General features: G+C 37.9%; 1 protein-coding gene across 2 annotated transcripts in view; it reads left to right on the top strand.

Moving 5' to 3' along the window:
* wu:fc17b08 (ligand-dependent corepressor) overlaps nucleotides 1-13,812 on the top strand; it is a 101,814-nt gene that overhangs the window by 57,705 nt on the left and 30,297 nt on the right. For both annotated transcript variants that reach the window (XM_057847617.1, XM_057847618.1), the window contains exons 2-6: nucleotides 4,778-4,843; nucleotides 7,060-7,139; nucleotides 7,233-7,368; nucleotides 11,367-11,684; nucleotides 11,761-11,851. In XM_057847617.1, coding sequence (XP_057703600.1) covers nucleotides 4,778-4,843; nucleotides 7,060-7,139; nucleotides 7,233-7,368; nucleotides 11,367-11,684; nucleotides 11,761-11,851 — 691 coding nt within the window. The remainder of the gene's footprint in view (nucleotides 1-4,777; nucleotides 4,844-7,059; nucleotides 7,140-7,232; nucleotides 7,369-11,366; nucleotides 11,685-11,760; nucleotides 11,852-13,812) is intronic.

Genomic DNA, 13,812 nt, shown 5'->3' with positions numbered 1-13,812 from the left:
GTCAATAATTACACCATGCTCACTCCCCAAATCCACAAAATCATTTGGACCCAAGCGCCAGCAGAGGGCGCCAAACAACAAAAAACAAGTAACAAGCGGACATTACACTGCTGTCATTTTAATCTGTTTGAGCGGGGCATGTGCGTTAATTGCGTCAAATATTTTAACGTGATTAATTTTAAAAATTAATTACCGCCCGTTAACGCGATAATTTAAATGACCTTTAACTGCCCTTAAATAAACAGCAAGTGACCTGTAAATGCCCTGAAAATCGGACAGAATGACTGTGAATGCTCTGGTTTCGAATGAATGAACGTTCCCAGTCTAAATGGATTGGGCGTCGAGCACCGTCAATGCAGCCTTAGAGTTAACTGATACACTATTATGGTGGAAGATTTTGGCAGCAACTTGTTGGTTCATTTTTATTTATTTTGTTGGACATTGACAACTTTTTAAAACGATATCTCGATTCTTGGCAGGAGCATATCGATAACCTTTTGGGATACAAAGTATCACGATATATCACCATTTCGATATTTTGTCACACCCCTAATTCACACATGTCGTACCTTGGCATGTGCCGGTATGATATTCTGACGGTATGATAACTGTAAGCCAAAATATCACGGTATCACGGTATCGTAATTAACTTTCAGATATCTGGGTTTTAGGGGAAAAAAAAAAAAAAATTCCATTGAACAGGATTTTTATTTTTCAAAACATGTTAACAAATTGGAGCATTATTAAGTATAATGTTAAGTCAAAATAAATTTTAAAAATAACAAAAAAATAATTGAAATATTCTCAATAAAATATTTAAATAAATGCAGTCCTTTAAGTGAGCTCAAACCCACAACCACAGCTCAATATTATTACCATCAGAACAGAATTAATTGAATTATTTTCCATAAAAAGCATGTGTGTATGACTAGTATCAATTTTACACAGTTGCCAGAGGCAAAAACTATTTTTTACCACTGCTAGACACACTAAACACACTGGAGTTAACTCTCATAGCTGGTGGGAAACATGACATTCATGACAGTGTTTACTAACCTTTAATTTTGTATAATGCAAAATGATATTGGAGGTATTGCGTCCTCGGCAGCTACCCTCCGCAAACATGTTTTACATGTCGGTTGGCCCTCCTCCTCTAAGCCGCGGCCGTCTGTAACTTTTCTGTAGCCGAAGTATTCCCATACCAGCGCTTTTGTTTTCTTCGATGGGGAAAAAAGTTCAGGAGTTTTACCTCCTCCAGCCATTGTGTAGCACAGCTGACTCAATGACACTGAGCAACAACAGGTGGGGGAGGGTTGAGCCTTGGAGCTGCAGGCAAGAGATTTCTCTCTGCATTTTTGGGACATAAAAAATAGCTAATACCTTAGGGACGGTATGACGGAAAATTTTTGCGGTATTGAAACCTTGACGTTAAGACGGTAATCGGCACATGTCTAGTCGTACCTGTTTTCTTTTATTTTTGACTAGGGTTGTTCCAATCATGTTTTTATGCTCCCGATCCGATCCCGATCGTTTTAGTTTGAGTATCTGCCGATCCCGATATTTCCCGATCCGATTGCTTTTTTTTTTTGCTCCCAATTCAATTCCAATCTTTCCCGATAATTTTTCCCGATCATATACATTTTGGCAATGCATTAAGAAAAAAATAAATAAAACTCAGACGAATATATACATTCAACATACAGTACATAAGTACTGTATTTGTTTATTATGACAAGAAATCTTCAAGATGCCATTTACATTATTAACATTCTTTCTGTGAGAGGGATCCACCGATAGACTTGTAATTCTTAAAGGATAAATGTGACTTTGTATATTGTGACTAAATATTGCCATCTATATTTGTTGAGCTTTCAGTAAATGATACTGTAGCCATTTAACTGGTCTGCCCAATTGCATGATGGGAAGTGCAACCATGACTGTGCGTAGTGGTACCAATTGATATATCTTCTCTGTGTTGGGAAATAACATAGGGTGTTAAGAAAAAGATCAATTACTAACTTTCTTCCCCACATTGCTTCCCACGATATTTCTAATCGTACGGAGAGGGATTGTAAGGCTTTAGCCACTTAAAAAAAGGTTCCAAAGGCAGCCAAAATTCACTCTACTCATTTTACGCTGCCTTTTAGCTCTACGTATAGGTAAAACGGCGCCATTACAGTTTGAACGCGACAATGCGTGAGTGGGTCGTGCAGCGCATGCGTTAATTGCGTTAAATATTTTAACGTGATAAATTTTTTAAAAAATTAATTACCGCCGTTAACGGGATAAATTTAATAACCCTACCTTAAGCCTAAACTAAAGACTCTGGATGAGTGTAACATATTATGTCTGTAGCGTTAAATACAATTAGAAAACGATTTAATTAAAAAATATATATATATATTAAAAAAAGGCATGTCCGATATTTTTTTGCCGATTCTGATCGATCGGGACATCTCTATTTTTGACTGTTACTTTCTGTTCAATTGTCACCATACATTCTTTACATGGGTATAACATTCTGGCCCCTCCGCCACTTAACCAAATCTGGGTTTGACCGATGTCACTGCTGGGTTCAATAAGGTATTACCGATGTAGGTCAGGAGAAGGGTTTGGCAGATTGGTCAATGTTCACCTTGATCAGACTTAAGCACCCTGGCCTCAACCCTCTCTGGAATTGGCTAAACTCGTTACTTTTTGAAAAAAAAAAAAAATTCAGCAGTCCACTTTGTGATATGGTCTTTCAACCTTGCTTTTTCAGTATAATTGGACTGTCAGTCACACCAAACGAGAGGAAAAAAAGATTCAGGGATTGTGGCGGTGATGGTATTTTCATTTTAATTTAAGCTTGGATTCAACTGCAACCGACGAAAACAAATTTCAGTTGCAGAAAACGTCACCAAATCACGTGGTTTATATCGTGATGATAAAAAGAGTGACCTGTAATATTTGGAAAAAAGTTTACCTTTTGTACAAATTTATCGTCGTTTTCCACATGCCTATCGATAGAAAATGCAAAGCTACCATCTTTTTTGTATGAATTCTAAATGTGGATTAAAGTCCTCTCCTTTCTAATGAAGGTTAATCACGTCCTGTTAATTCAATTAGGCCTTTAGAAGTGAAGATAACTATCCTATTAACCCAATGGCCCGATTATTCTCCACAGTCATCTCCAAGTTTCAATATTATGTTTTAGGTATTGCACTTCATAATTTGTTTTTTTAAAATAGCTTTTCGGTTTGTGCACTGAATTTAGTATCTGGCACCAATTTGTACACTACTTCAAAGCAGATACGTATTAGTAGCCTCATCTCAATTGTCCCAATTCTTTGTTTAGCCTCATTAAAATGGTGAATCCACCTATTTTGAGTGGACTGTTGTGGGGGAAAACATTCATGTATTGCAATAAGTAGTCCTTTACACCTTATCTTGTGCAATTCTTCCATCCTTTTGGCAAAGGAGGCAGCTTTTTATCACAAGCCGTTACATTCGGGTTTATTTTGTAAAGCATGTAGAAAGGCTAAACTGGGCATTAATGTTTTATATGCTGCACATGTAACTGCCTAGATTTATCCTTTTATTTATTTATTTTTCAAAAGCAAGTTTCCGCTTTTCCGTTTGACTTTATAGATGAATGTGTGTAGAGGTTATCCAGCACACGATAAACTGAAAGAGTTAATAATGCCTCAGAGTCATGGCATTACTCAATGACACAGTTTTTAAATGCCCGAAACTGAATTCTTGGAGAGTAGTTTGATGTCATGGTGCTGCTCTGTCAAATGAAAGTGGATGACCTACTTTCTGGGCCTGCCTCTGAAATATTTCAGAAGTAGGATTGGATGGCTTCAGCTGAGTCCTGTGCAGTAACCCAGAAACAGACTCGTGCTGCAGCTAAAGGCAAGGCTGTGTTTCACCACTTCACGCCCCCCTCTGCTCGCTTTGGCTGTATAAAAAAAAAAGTGGGTGGGAATTTGTAGGGAGGCAGAGACAGTGCATTTTTTAACACATGACAGTTCTCGGTCCAATTGACTGAGTTGGCAAAGAGAGAGGATGCTCGGGAATCGCGTAAGTACGTCTTTTACTGAATCGTCACTTTTTTTTATCTTCTTTTCTAGTCAGATTTGTTTTCACGGCAGCCCTAAAGACAGTTGGGAATAATGTACACATTTTACATGCGGCTCAGTGGACAGATGTGCCATGTGACCTCTTTAGCGCTTGATTTGATGCATGTAGTGCTTTTTAAATTGGTTATGTTGGCCCCGCAGCAGTCAGCATGCATTATGTGCAGTATGTACATGTTATGTTTATTCACGCAAATGCAAATTCCTTTTTCAGCAACTGTGTCTGCAGAATCCCACAGTTTTGGGTTGTTTCATTAGATCCGCTAAGGCTGAGCCGGTGGAGGCTTTACAAGACCGCGAAGAATGTTTTGATCATTTCACCTGGCAGTCATATTTCTTTTCCTGTTACAGTATGCACTCGCTTCCTAACTCTGTAGTTGCTTCAGTTGCCTGGCAACAGGAGGATGAAGGGCATGTTCGCGTTGAAGTAAAAAAAAAAATGCAGGTTGAAAGCTGATAATGTGTATTTTAACTGCAGCAGGGGGCTTGCACACAGGTGTTGTCAAGATGAAACGAGCAGAAGATAGATGAGACTTAAACTGAAAATTTTCTACTGGTTCCTTATCGAGACGACACTTTGATTTGACAGATTAAAAAAAGTGTGTATATATACTGTATTGCACCAATTAAGGGAATTATATTGTCTCTCTTTTTAGGTTTTGAGAGTATTCTCGAGGGTCTGTTTGGCACAGAGCTGGTAGAAGACCTACAATTATTTAAGGGTAAGTCCGTATCTCACACTGCTTTTTGTCAGGTGAATGAATGACATGCTATTGAGTGTCATGTGTTCACTGTACCATGCGATGCCCCTCTACATTGACTTTTCTTTCAACAATGCTGCTGAAAAGACAACCAAGTCAGTGTTTTGGATAACGCAATGCCAGTCAAATATCCCACAGTCATTTTAATAATGCATGATTTGATAGAATAGGGGTAATTGTGTTTTCATCATATTATTGTCAATATTGTTTCGGTCAAATGGAATTCATACATTAACATTTCGGTTCAAACCGGTGTTGTTTTTGGCAGCCATTTTAAATTTTGTCTTAATCTTTGGACGAAAATACTTCTTAGTTTTAGTCATATTTTGGTCATTTCAAAATGTGTTCGTCTCCGTCTAGTTTTAGTTGACAATTCTCAAAACGTTTTTGACTATAAACTTGAAAGTTTTAGTCCATGAATAAATTAATAAAGAAATAAACGCTTCCGACAATTTCGAGTGAACAAGACAGACGAGCACATAACTGTAGAGTCTACGAGGACATCACCATTTTCATGATGATAATGCACACTCAGCAGGAAAACAGCACATTAGTCGCAATTAATTAAACTCACCTGGACGCCACGAACTGTATGTAAAATGTTTTCCAAGATTGAAGACACAGTCACCACGGTAAATGCTAATCCTACCGTGAACGCTAATGCTAACGCTACAAGTTAGTTTAGTGTGTGATGATTACTCAGCACAGACCCTTAACTCATTTGCTCCCCAAAACTTATAAATATGTTCTATTTTTTAATTGCTTCATTGTCCCAAAAACGGATTTATAAGTCTTTTGCGTTTCTTTTTTTTTTCTTTTTTACAAGAGGCATATATAGGTTCCTATGTATCTATGATACAATGCACAAAGCTCAAAACCCATTTTAAAGCAATAAAACTGGCCACTGGAGGTCAGTAGCGCATTTGGTAAGAACTCATCACGGGCCAAGAAAGGAAGTGAAGAAAAATAGTCAGGGAATGGAAGTTGGAGGGATCTTGTGAAGACGTGTGAGAATTTGAGAAAAATGTGGAGAACGATCAGGGAAAAAAATGCAAACGACACTGGAGGAATGTTTTGAAAAGAAAACGAAACCATTGTCAAAGAAGGATTAAAAAAAATCTATCTTGATGAGACAGACTGTGACGTCCACAGCAGCGTCAGATTCCACACGCGTCCTGCGGAGCTCACGTTGCGGTACTCCTTAGCCCGAGGTTGAAACCAACGATGAAGATGATGAAAAAAGTGAGACCGATCTTGATCCGGACTCATCAGATTAGCCACGGGAGCAGCAGTTGTTTTGTGCGCAAATAGTTCAACAGTTCAATAGTTTAGTTATGTGTATATAAATTGTTACTTTGCGATCAAAAGCTCTATTTGTCTTGTTGTTTGTTATTTTGTAGAATGAAAACATAATTCAGATATTTGGGATGTCTCATAAGCGAAAAATAGCTGTGTTAAAGTCAAAGTTATGTTTGAAATGTATGCTTTCACCAAAAGCTCAATTTCTCTGTTTTTTCATCAGAAATTGGAAAATTGCTCAAACTAAGCTATTTTCTAATGCTGATTTCTAAAGAATGGAAAAAGATATGGACTAACTTTTTTTTCTGCTGAAAGAAGAGAGTCTAATCTTTCTTTTGGTGGGTTCCATGTTTATATAGCAAGAGAACAGAATTTTCTGTAGGCCTTGCAAAATCAGTCAAAATCCAGTAAAACGGCCGGGAGCGAAGGGCCTTGCTCTAGTGAAAATGGCTGGGAGTGAATGAGTTAAAGGCTAAAGCAACATGGCATTTGTAGCTAAGATAAGAACGCAAAACTTACCAAGCAGCACCGACACGTTTCACAAAAGGAGCCTGGAGGCCGGTGAGGAGGCTTGGTGGGGGTGGTGGGTGCAGCACGTCACATGTGTGATACCACCAAACACATAAAATAAGAAAATATCACACATTGTGAATTTATGACGGAAACTATGGTGAATTTTCATCAGGTTCGTCTGTCGTCAGACGACAACTGGCATCCATCTCGTCATGTTTTAGTTTCCCAAGACACTTTTTCAGCGCGTCGTTTTGAAAAAATTGTTCATTGACGAAAACAACACTGGTTCAAACGTACTTTTATTTTATTTGTCTTGACTTTTAAAAACAGATTTGAATTGCATTTGATGTGTTTGATGTTCACAGATTTAGAGCCTGTAGCAGTGTCCGATTGGTCATTTGATGAGAATTGTTTATTTTGCTGTTTTAGAAGAGATAAAGTTAAGGTAAGTGTTGAGTTTCTTTTTCTATGTGATTTCATTATAACCACACAGTAACATGCATATCTGTAATAACTAAACTGTTTTAACACTTCACAGGAACATTTGATTAGCTTAAGTAGCGAAGACAGTCTACAAGATCCACTCAAACCTCTCGTGGTGAAAGATCAGACCACCATCAGCAAATTAGAGAAGCAAGCAGAGGAATTTCTCAATGCAGTTCTCTGTAATAAAGGTGAGTGATTTAGCACTGTTATTACATTCACTTAAAGCTGTGATTAAAGTTATTACATTCCTACGTGTGGTGTCTGGACATGAACAACAGCAATCGCCGCTATCCTCTGGTGGTAAAAATTGACATTTTCAGAGAACAGAAAAAAAACCCTTTTCTTTGAATTTGAGTGTCGTATCTGTAGTTTTAATGCTTTAAGATCATAGCTTTCAAACTTTTTACACCAAGTACCATAAAACAAGAAAGAAAAAAAAAACCCAACTAGGGGTGGTGCGATACGCTTTTGTCATGATTTGATCCATATCCCGATACCGAATCCGATATGTATTGCAAAACTTCAACTATGGCAACGTATTATCTTGTAAAATTCATAAAAACACAGAGGCATGTACCGTATTTTTCGGACTACAAGTCCCACCTGAGTATAAGTCGCACCAGCCATAAAATGCCCAAAGAAGAGAAAAAAAAGCCTATACAGTACAAGTCGCACCGGAGTATAAGTCGCATTTTTGTGGGAAATTTACTTGATAAAATCCAACACATAGAACAGACATGTCATCTTGAAAGGCAATTTAATATAAAAATACAATAGAGAACAACATGCTGAATAAGTGTACAGTGTACAGTGCATGAACAACGAAATGCGAATATACTGTCTTCACCAGGACGCTACGGCTCGGTCCTGGCTATTCAGCGGGCTAAACTCCCAAATGATGATGCTGGACGTCCGTATAATTTGCTGAATCAATTTCGTCTTCGATACCAAACAGGTTCGCATCGACGTAAATAAATGACAATTAGGTGCGTTTAGGCAAAGACATGACACAAACGGTTAGCATGTGTTCGCTAGCATTAGCGCAGCGTTCAAACAACCACACAACTGGCTATAAGTGTCCGATCGCGGGTGGAAAACGCACAACAACAACAACAGAAAAGATGATACGCACTGGCGTTGCCTCTGTAGAGATATTTTACAAGCATAAACAATGAACGTAGGTTTGCTGCCGTGTTTTCTCTCTTGCTAACTCAGAGCTACGTAGCTGTCGGTCTTCTTCTGGCGTGTGAGCGCTCTTCTTCACTTAAACAAGTGCAAGTGCGCCCCCACGTGGGCGTGAAAGCGCCACAAACTAAAACCATGCATTTCAATATAAAAAAGTCAATAATACAATTGAACACACATTACCAAAGGCAGAACGCGAACGTGGCCATAGCTATTAAGTTATTCAAATAAATATAGCATAAAGAACATGCTAACAAGTTTACTAAACCATCACTGTCACTCCAAAACACCAAAATAACATGTGAAATGATATCATCATGTGTTAATAATTTCACACATAAGTCGTTCCTGAGTATAAGTCGCACCCCCAGCCAAACTATGAAAAAAAACTGCGACTTATAGTCCGAAAAATACGGTATCTCACATTTAACTGTTGTAGCACCCCCACCCCCCACCCCCCGGTAACGCCCCTGATCTCAACGGTCCTCCTCCGACCTCCGTTCGCCAGCTTCGTCAGGTTTCTTATCATTTATGGTGCAACACAACACGCCTACATTCCGCTGCATTTGACGCCAGCAACAAAACATTCAAAGAGAAAGTAAAATAGAACCGCACTCTCTATCTCACCGTCACATCAGCTGCGCGGTGCGTGCAGGTACAGCAAAAAAAACCTCCACCACATTAGAGCCCGATTCGTTCCATTATTACAGGACTTATTAGGAATCTTATAATTCAGATTTTTATTCATAGTTTATTTGTTTTGCTGTGTGTAATTGCCATTTGTAATAGTACAAGCAGTATTCATTAAGGATTTAGTGTAGGTTTTCGGACTGTGGAATGAATTAATGGAAATACAATGTAGTCTTACGGGAAAATGCTGCTCGACATACGACAATTTTGATTTACAATGTCCTGGAACGAATTAAATTCGTATGTAGCGGTACCACTGTATATTGTTTTTGGTCACTATTGTAACTGGTGGGTTCAAATGGGTTTTGTCGACGTCACAGGTGTTAGTAAATATGGCTATATGTGCAATTTTAGCATTTTTAGAGGTCAGTCTTACAAAGAAATATAAACATTTCTACTGCTGCTCAATTATTATTATCATTATTAAACTCTTTGACTGCTTGACACTTATAAATATTCCACATCCCCATGAAAGAGATTAAAAATATATATTGTAATAGAGCTGTTTCCTCAATCTCAATTAAAATATGCCCAAGTATACATAAATTATCTACGACCCTCGAACACAGTTAAAATGACATTTGTGTAAAGTAGCAATAGTTACAGTTTCAACACAATTAAAATGACAAATTAGATAAAATGGTTAGAGGTTAATGATGATGTCTCAAGTGTTCTCAGTCTTGATCTGAAGTCATTTAAAGAGATAGGTCTTTTATCAAGGAGTAAGGGAACAATGAGGAGACAATGATATGCTCCCCATATTACTCTCTTTTGTATCTAATGTTTAGCTCGAATCTTTTGTCTGCTTTGTTATCGGCGACAGTGTGCAGGCAAGGCCATAACAATTTCCAGCAACCCTGCTGCACGCTTCTGTCAAGTAGCCTTTTTGTTTTTTTCCCCCAAAAAACACAGTTTAACACGGTTTAACAATGTTTGCCGTTGTTGAGTAAATTTCATTTCATTTCTTTATTTGATTAGGACAGCACTTATTGATCAAGACATTTTAAAAAACGTCAATAAAAATATGCTGGAGTTAGCATATTTGCTAAATCTTTATACAGTATAACGTAGAAGGACTCACTCACTCAACAGGACTGTTGTCATTGATAGGACAGCTACAGAAAGATCACCACAACGAGCAGACGCTCTATAGGCTATGAAAAATAAATAAATAAATTAATCAATTAATTTAAAAGGAAGTTGGCTATATTTGGCCATGCTAGGTTTTTAGCTAACAGCAAAGATATTAATAAACAAATGGAAAATACAGATGTGTGATTACTTCATTATCGGCCTGTCAAACATTTAAAATTTTTAATCGAGTTAATCACAGCTTAAAAATTGATTAATCGTAATTAATCGCAATTCAAACCATCTCTAAAATATGCCACATTTTTCAGTAAATTATTGTTGGAATGGAAAGATAAGACACAAGACGGACATAAACATTCAACATACTGTACATAAGTGCTGTATTTGTTTATTATAACAATAAATCCACAAGATGGCATTAACATTATTAACATTCTTTCTGTTAAAAGGATCCACGGATAGAAAGACTTATAGTTCTTAAAAGATAAATTTGAGTACAAGTTATAGTAATTTTGTATTAAAACTCCTCTTAATGTTTTCGTTTTAATAAAATTTTTAAAATTTTCAATATAAAAAAAACAAAACTAATAGCTCGCCATTGCTGACGTCGCTGAGCGGTCAAATGCGTGACGGGAAGTTGGGCAACCATGTCTGTCAGTGGTGGCTGCAAATGGTATACAGTATGTTCTGCATTGTGTTCAATTAGGCGTGTTAAGAAAACGAGCGTCTCTTGCTCCACCCAAAAGCGTGATTGGAAGTTGGGCAACCATAACTGTCAGTGGTGGCTGCAAATGGTATACAGTATGTTCTGCGTTGTGTTCAATTAAGCGTGTTAAGAAAAAGATCGTCTCTTGCTCTGCCCAAATGCATGATGGGAAGTTGGGCAACCATGACTGTTAGTAGTGGCTGCCAAAGCTAAAGCCAATAAAAGGCGAGGCCCAATGAACACCTGTGTCCACTCGCATTTCTCTGCCTTTTCGCTCTCAATGTGGTAAAACGGCGGCATTGTAAACTGTTTGCTGTTTGCATGAACGGGTCATTCCGTGCATGTGTTAATTGCATCAAATATTTTAACGTGATTAATTTAAAAAAATATAATTACCGCCCGTTAACGCGATAAATTTGACAGCCCTACTTCATTGCTTTTTTTAAATTGTATTTTCAAAAATGAGCTTAACCTAAAACAATATCACATTCTTTTTCACTCCTCACTTTCCAGATGTGCCAAGTTTCACCGACCCACACATCCCAGTAGTGGCACGAGAGATCCTCCAGAAAATGATCCGACAGTTTGCTACCGAATATACCTCAAAAACCAGCTCTCCTCAGGATAGTGGCTCGGCCCCCAAACCAAGCTCTGACCAAAGCCGGCAGACCCCATCCGTGGCTTCTGAGGCTCAACCTGGCAGCCCCGGCCCCACAGTGGCGGGGCCCGCACACAGCCACAATCCCGTCCTCAGCAAACTCCTCATGGCCGACCAAGAAGCCCCCCTTGACCTCACCATCAAAAAGACTCCGTCGGAGCCCAGTGAACAAGGTAGTGTCAAACCAAATGACATAGTTCCACCGCATGAACATTCAGTGTCAACTGAGCTGTTTATCATCTCGAACAGATGGAGTACTTGACTTGTCCATCAAAAAGAGTCGCCACAGCCTGCCGCTCCCCAGTCCACGCCTCTCTCCCAAGGTGTACACAATCAAAGGGTAAGTTGCTCGGAGTGAATCAAAAGAAAACCCACACTTTAAATTATTTCACTAACTCCCTGAAACACAAGAAAATTAAAAAAAAGAAAAAGTCACCTTCCATGTCTCTCAGTTGCTTTAGTGTTATTTTCAAAACAAAACTGAATTTCATCTAGCAAACTTTTGCACGATATTGCAGGCATGAAAATCACTCACCTTTCGGCGAAATTCGCCGTTGTGATGTCAAAAAGGGTGACCTACGTGAATTGTGTAGATCCGAGGAGAAATTTTTTAGGGGAAGGGGGGGGCGTAATTCCATCTAACTAACGACAATTTATTGAAGTTGCTATACCTGTCGCGATATGCAATGAGTCCATTTATAGCAAGGTAAATAAAAATGAGGGCGGTAATTTTCACGACTGCGTTTTATCACCGCGTGCGTATATGCGTGCATACATTTGTGCGTGCGTGTAGATGACATATGAGACTCCAGTTGTTGTGTCCAGATGTTTATTGGTCATCAACACGCCGTAGAGTTACAGTTCACACATACAAAATAAGGAAACACATCTATATTAAACACTGTAAACGTTAGCATTGCTACATTGAGACTAGTGGGGAAAAAAAACTACCTACTTTAGCCTGCTATAAAACATTGCCAGTCTTTTCCAAGTCTTTTCCAAAACGCAAAGGTAACACATCAAACATGAAAAATCGCTGGTTAACAGCATTTGCAAACGAAAAAATGAACAAATCTATTAGCGACACCACAAGCAATGACAAAAAGTGCTTTTTGTGGCATGTAAAGTTATTAGCGGTTTAGCGAAGTACTTCCGTTGAACATTTCAAAATAAAAGCATGTCACGTTTGTCATATAAATAACGATCTCTGGAGTTAATCGCACATACCTCAGAATTAATACTATAATATGTAAATACTAAATACTATAATACTACAGAATTCAGATTCTACACTAAGAATAACTTTAAAATAACACCCTTTTTAAAAAATATGATTGGCCGATCCGATCCCGATCGTTTTAGTTTGAGTATCTGCCGATCCCGATATTTCCCGATCCGATTGCTTTTTTTTTTATTTGCTCCCAATTCAATTCCAGTCATTCCCGATAATTTTACATATACATTTTGGCAATGCATTAAGAAAAAAATGAATAAAACTCGGACGAATATATACATTCAAATTACAGTACATAAGTACTGTATTTCTTTATTATGACAATAAATCCTCAAGATGGTATTTACACTATTAACATTCTTTCTGTGAGAGGGATCCACGGATAGAAAGACTTGTAATTCTTAAATGATAAATGTGACTTTGTTTATTGTGACTAGATATTGCCATCTAGTGTATTTGTTGAGCTTTCAGTAAATGATACTGTAGCCATTTAACTGTTCTGCCCAAATGCATGATGGGAAGTGGAACCATGACTGCGTAGTGGCACCAATTGATATATCTTCTCTGTGTTGGAAAATAACATAGGGTGTTAAGAAAAAAAGATCAATTACTACCTTGCTTCCCCACATTGCTCTCCACGAGATTTCTAATTGTTGAGAGAGGGATTTTAAGGCTTTAGCCAATTAAAAAAATGCTCCAAAGACTGCCAAAATTCACTTTACTCATTTTACGCTGCCTTTTAGCTCTATATATAGGTAAAACGGCGCCATTATAATTTGAACGCGACAATGTGTGAGTACGTCATGCAGTGCATGCGTTAATTGCTTTAAATATATTAACGTGATTAATTAAAAAAAAATAATTACCACCGTTAATGCGATAAATTTGATAGCCCTACTTTAAGCCAAAACTAAAGACTCTGGATGAGTGTAAGGCATTTTGTCTGTTACATTAAATAGAAATAGAAGACAATTTAATTAAAAAATACATATATATTAAAAAAAGGCATGTCCGATATTTTTTTGCCGATTCCGATACTTTGAAAATGACGTGATCGCTGATCGATC

The sequence above is a fragment of the Corythoichthys intestinalis genome, chromosome 10 (genome assembly GCF_030265065.1).
Source record: "Corythoichthys intestinalis isolate RoL2023-P3 chromosome 10, ASM3026506v1, whole genome shotgun sequence".
Classification (NCBI taxonomy): Eukaryota; Metazoa; Chordata; class Actinopteri; order Syngnathiformes; family Syngnathidae; genus Corythoichthys; species Corythoichthys intestinalis.
The sequence above is the reverse complement of the archived record's forward strand: the minus strand, read 5'-3'. Positions and strand labels throughout refer to the sequence as shown.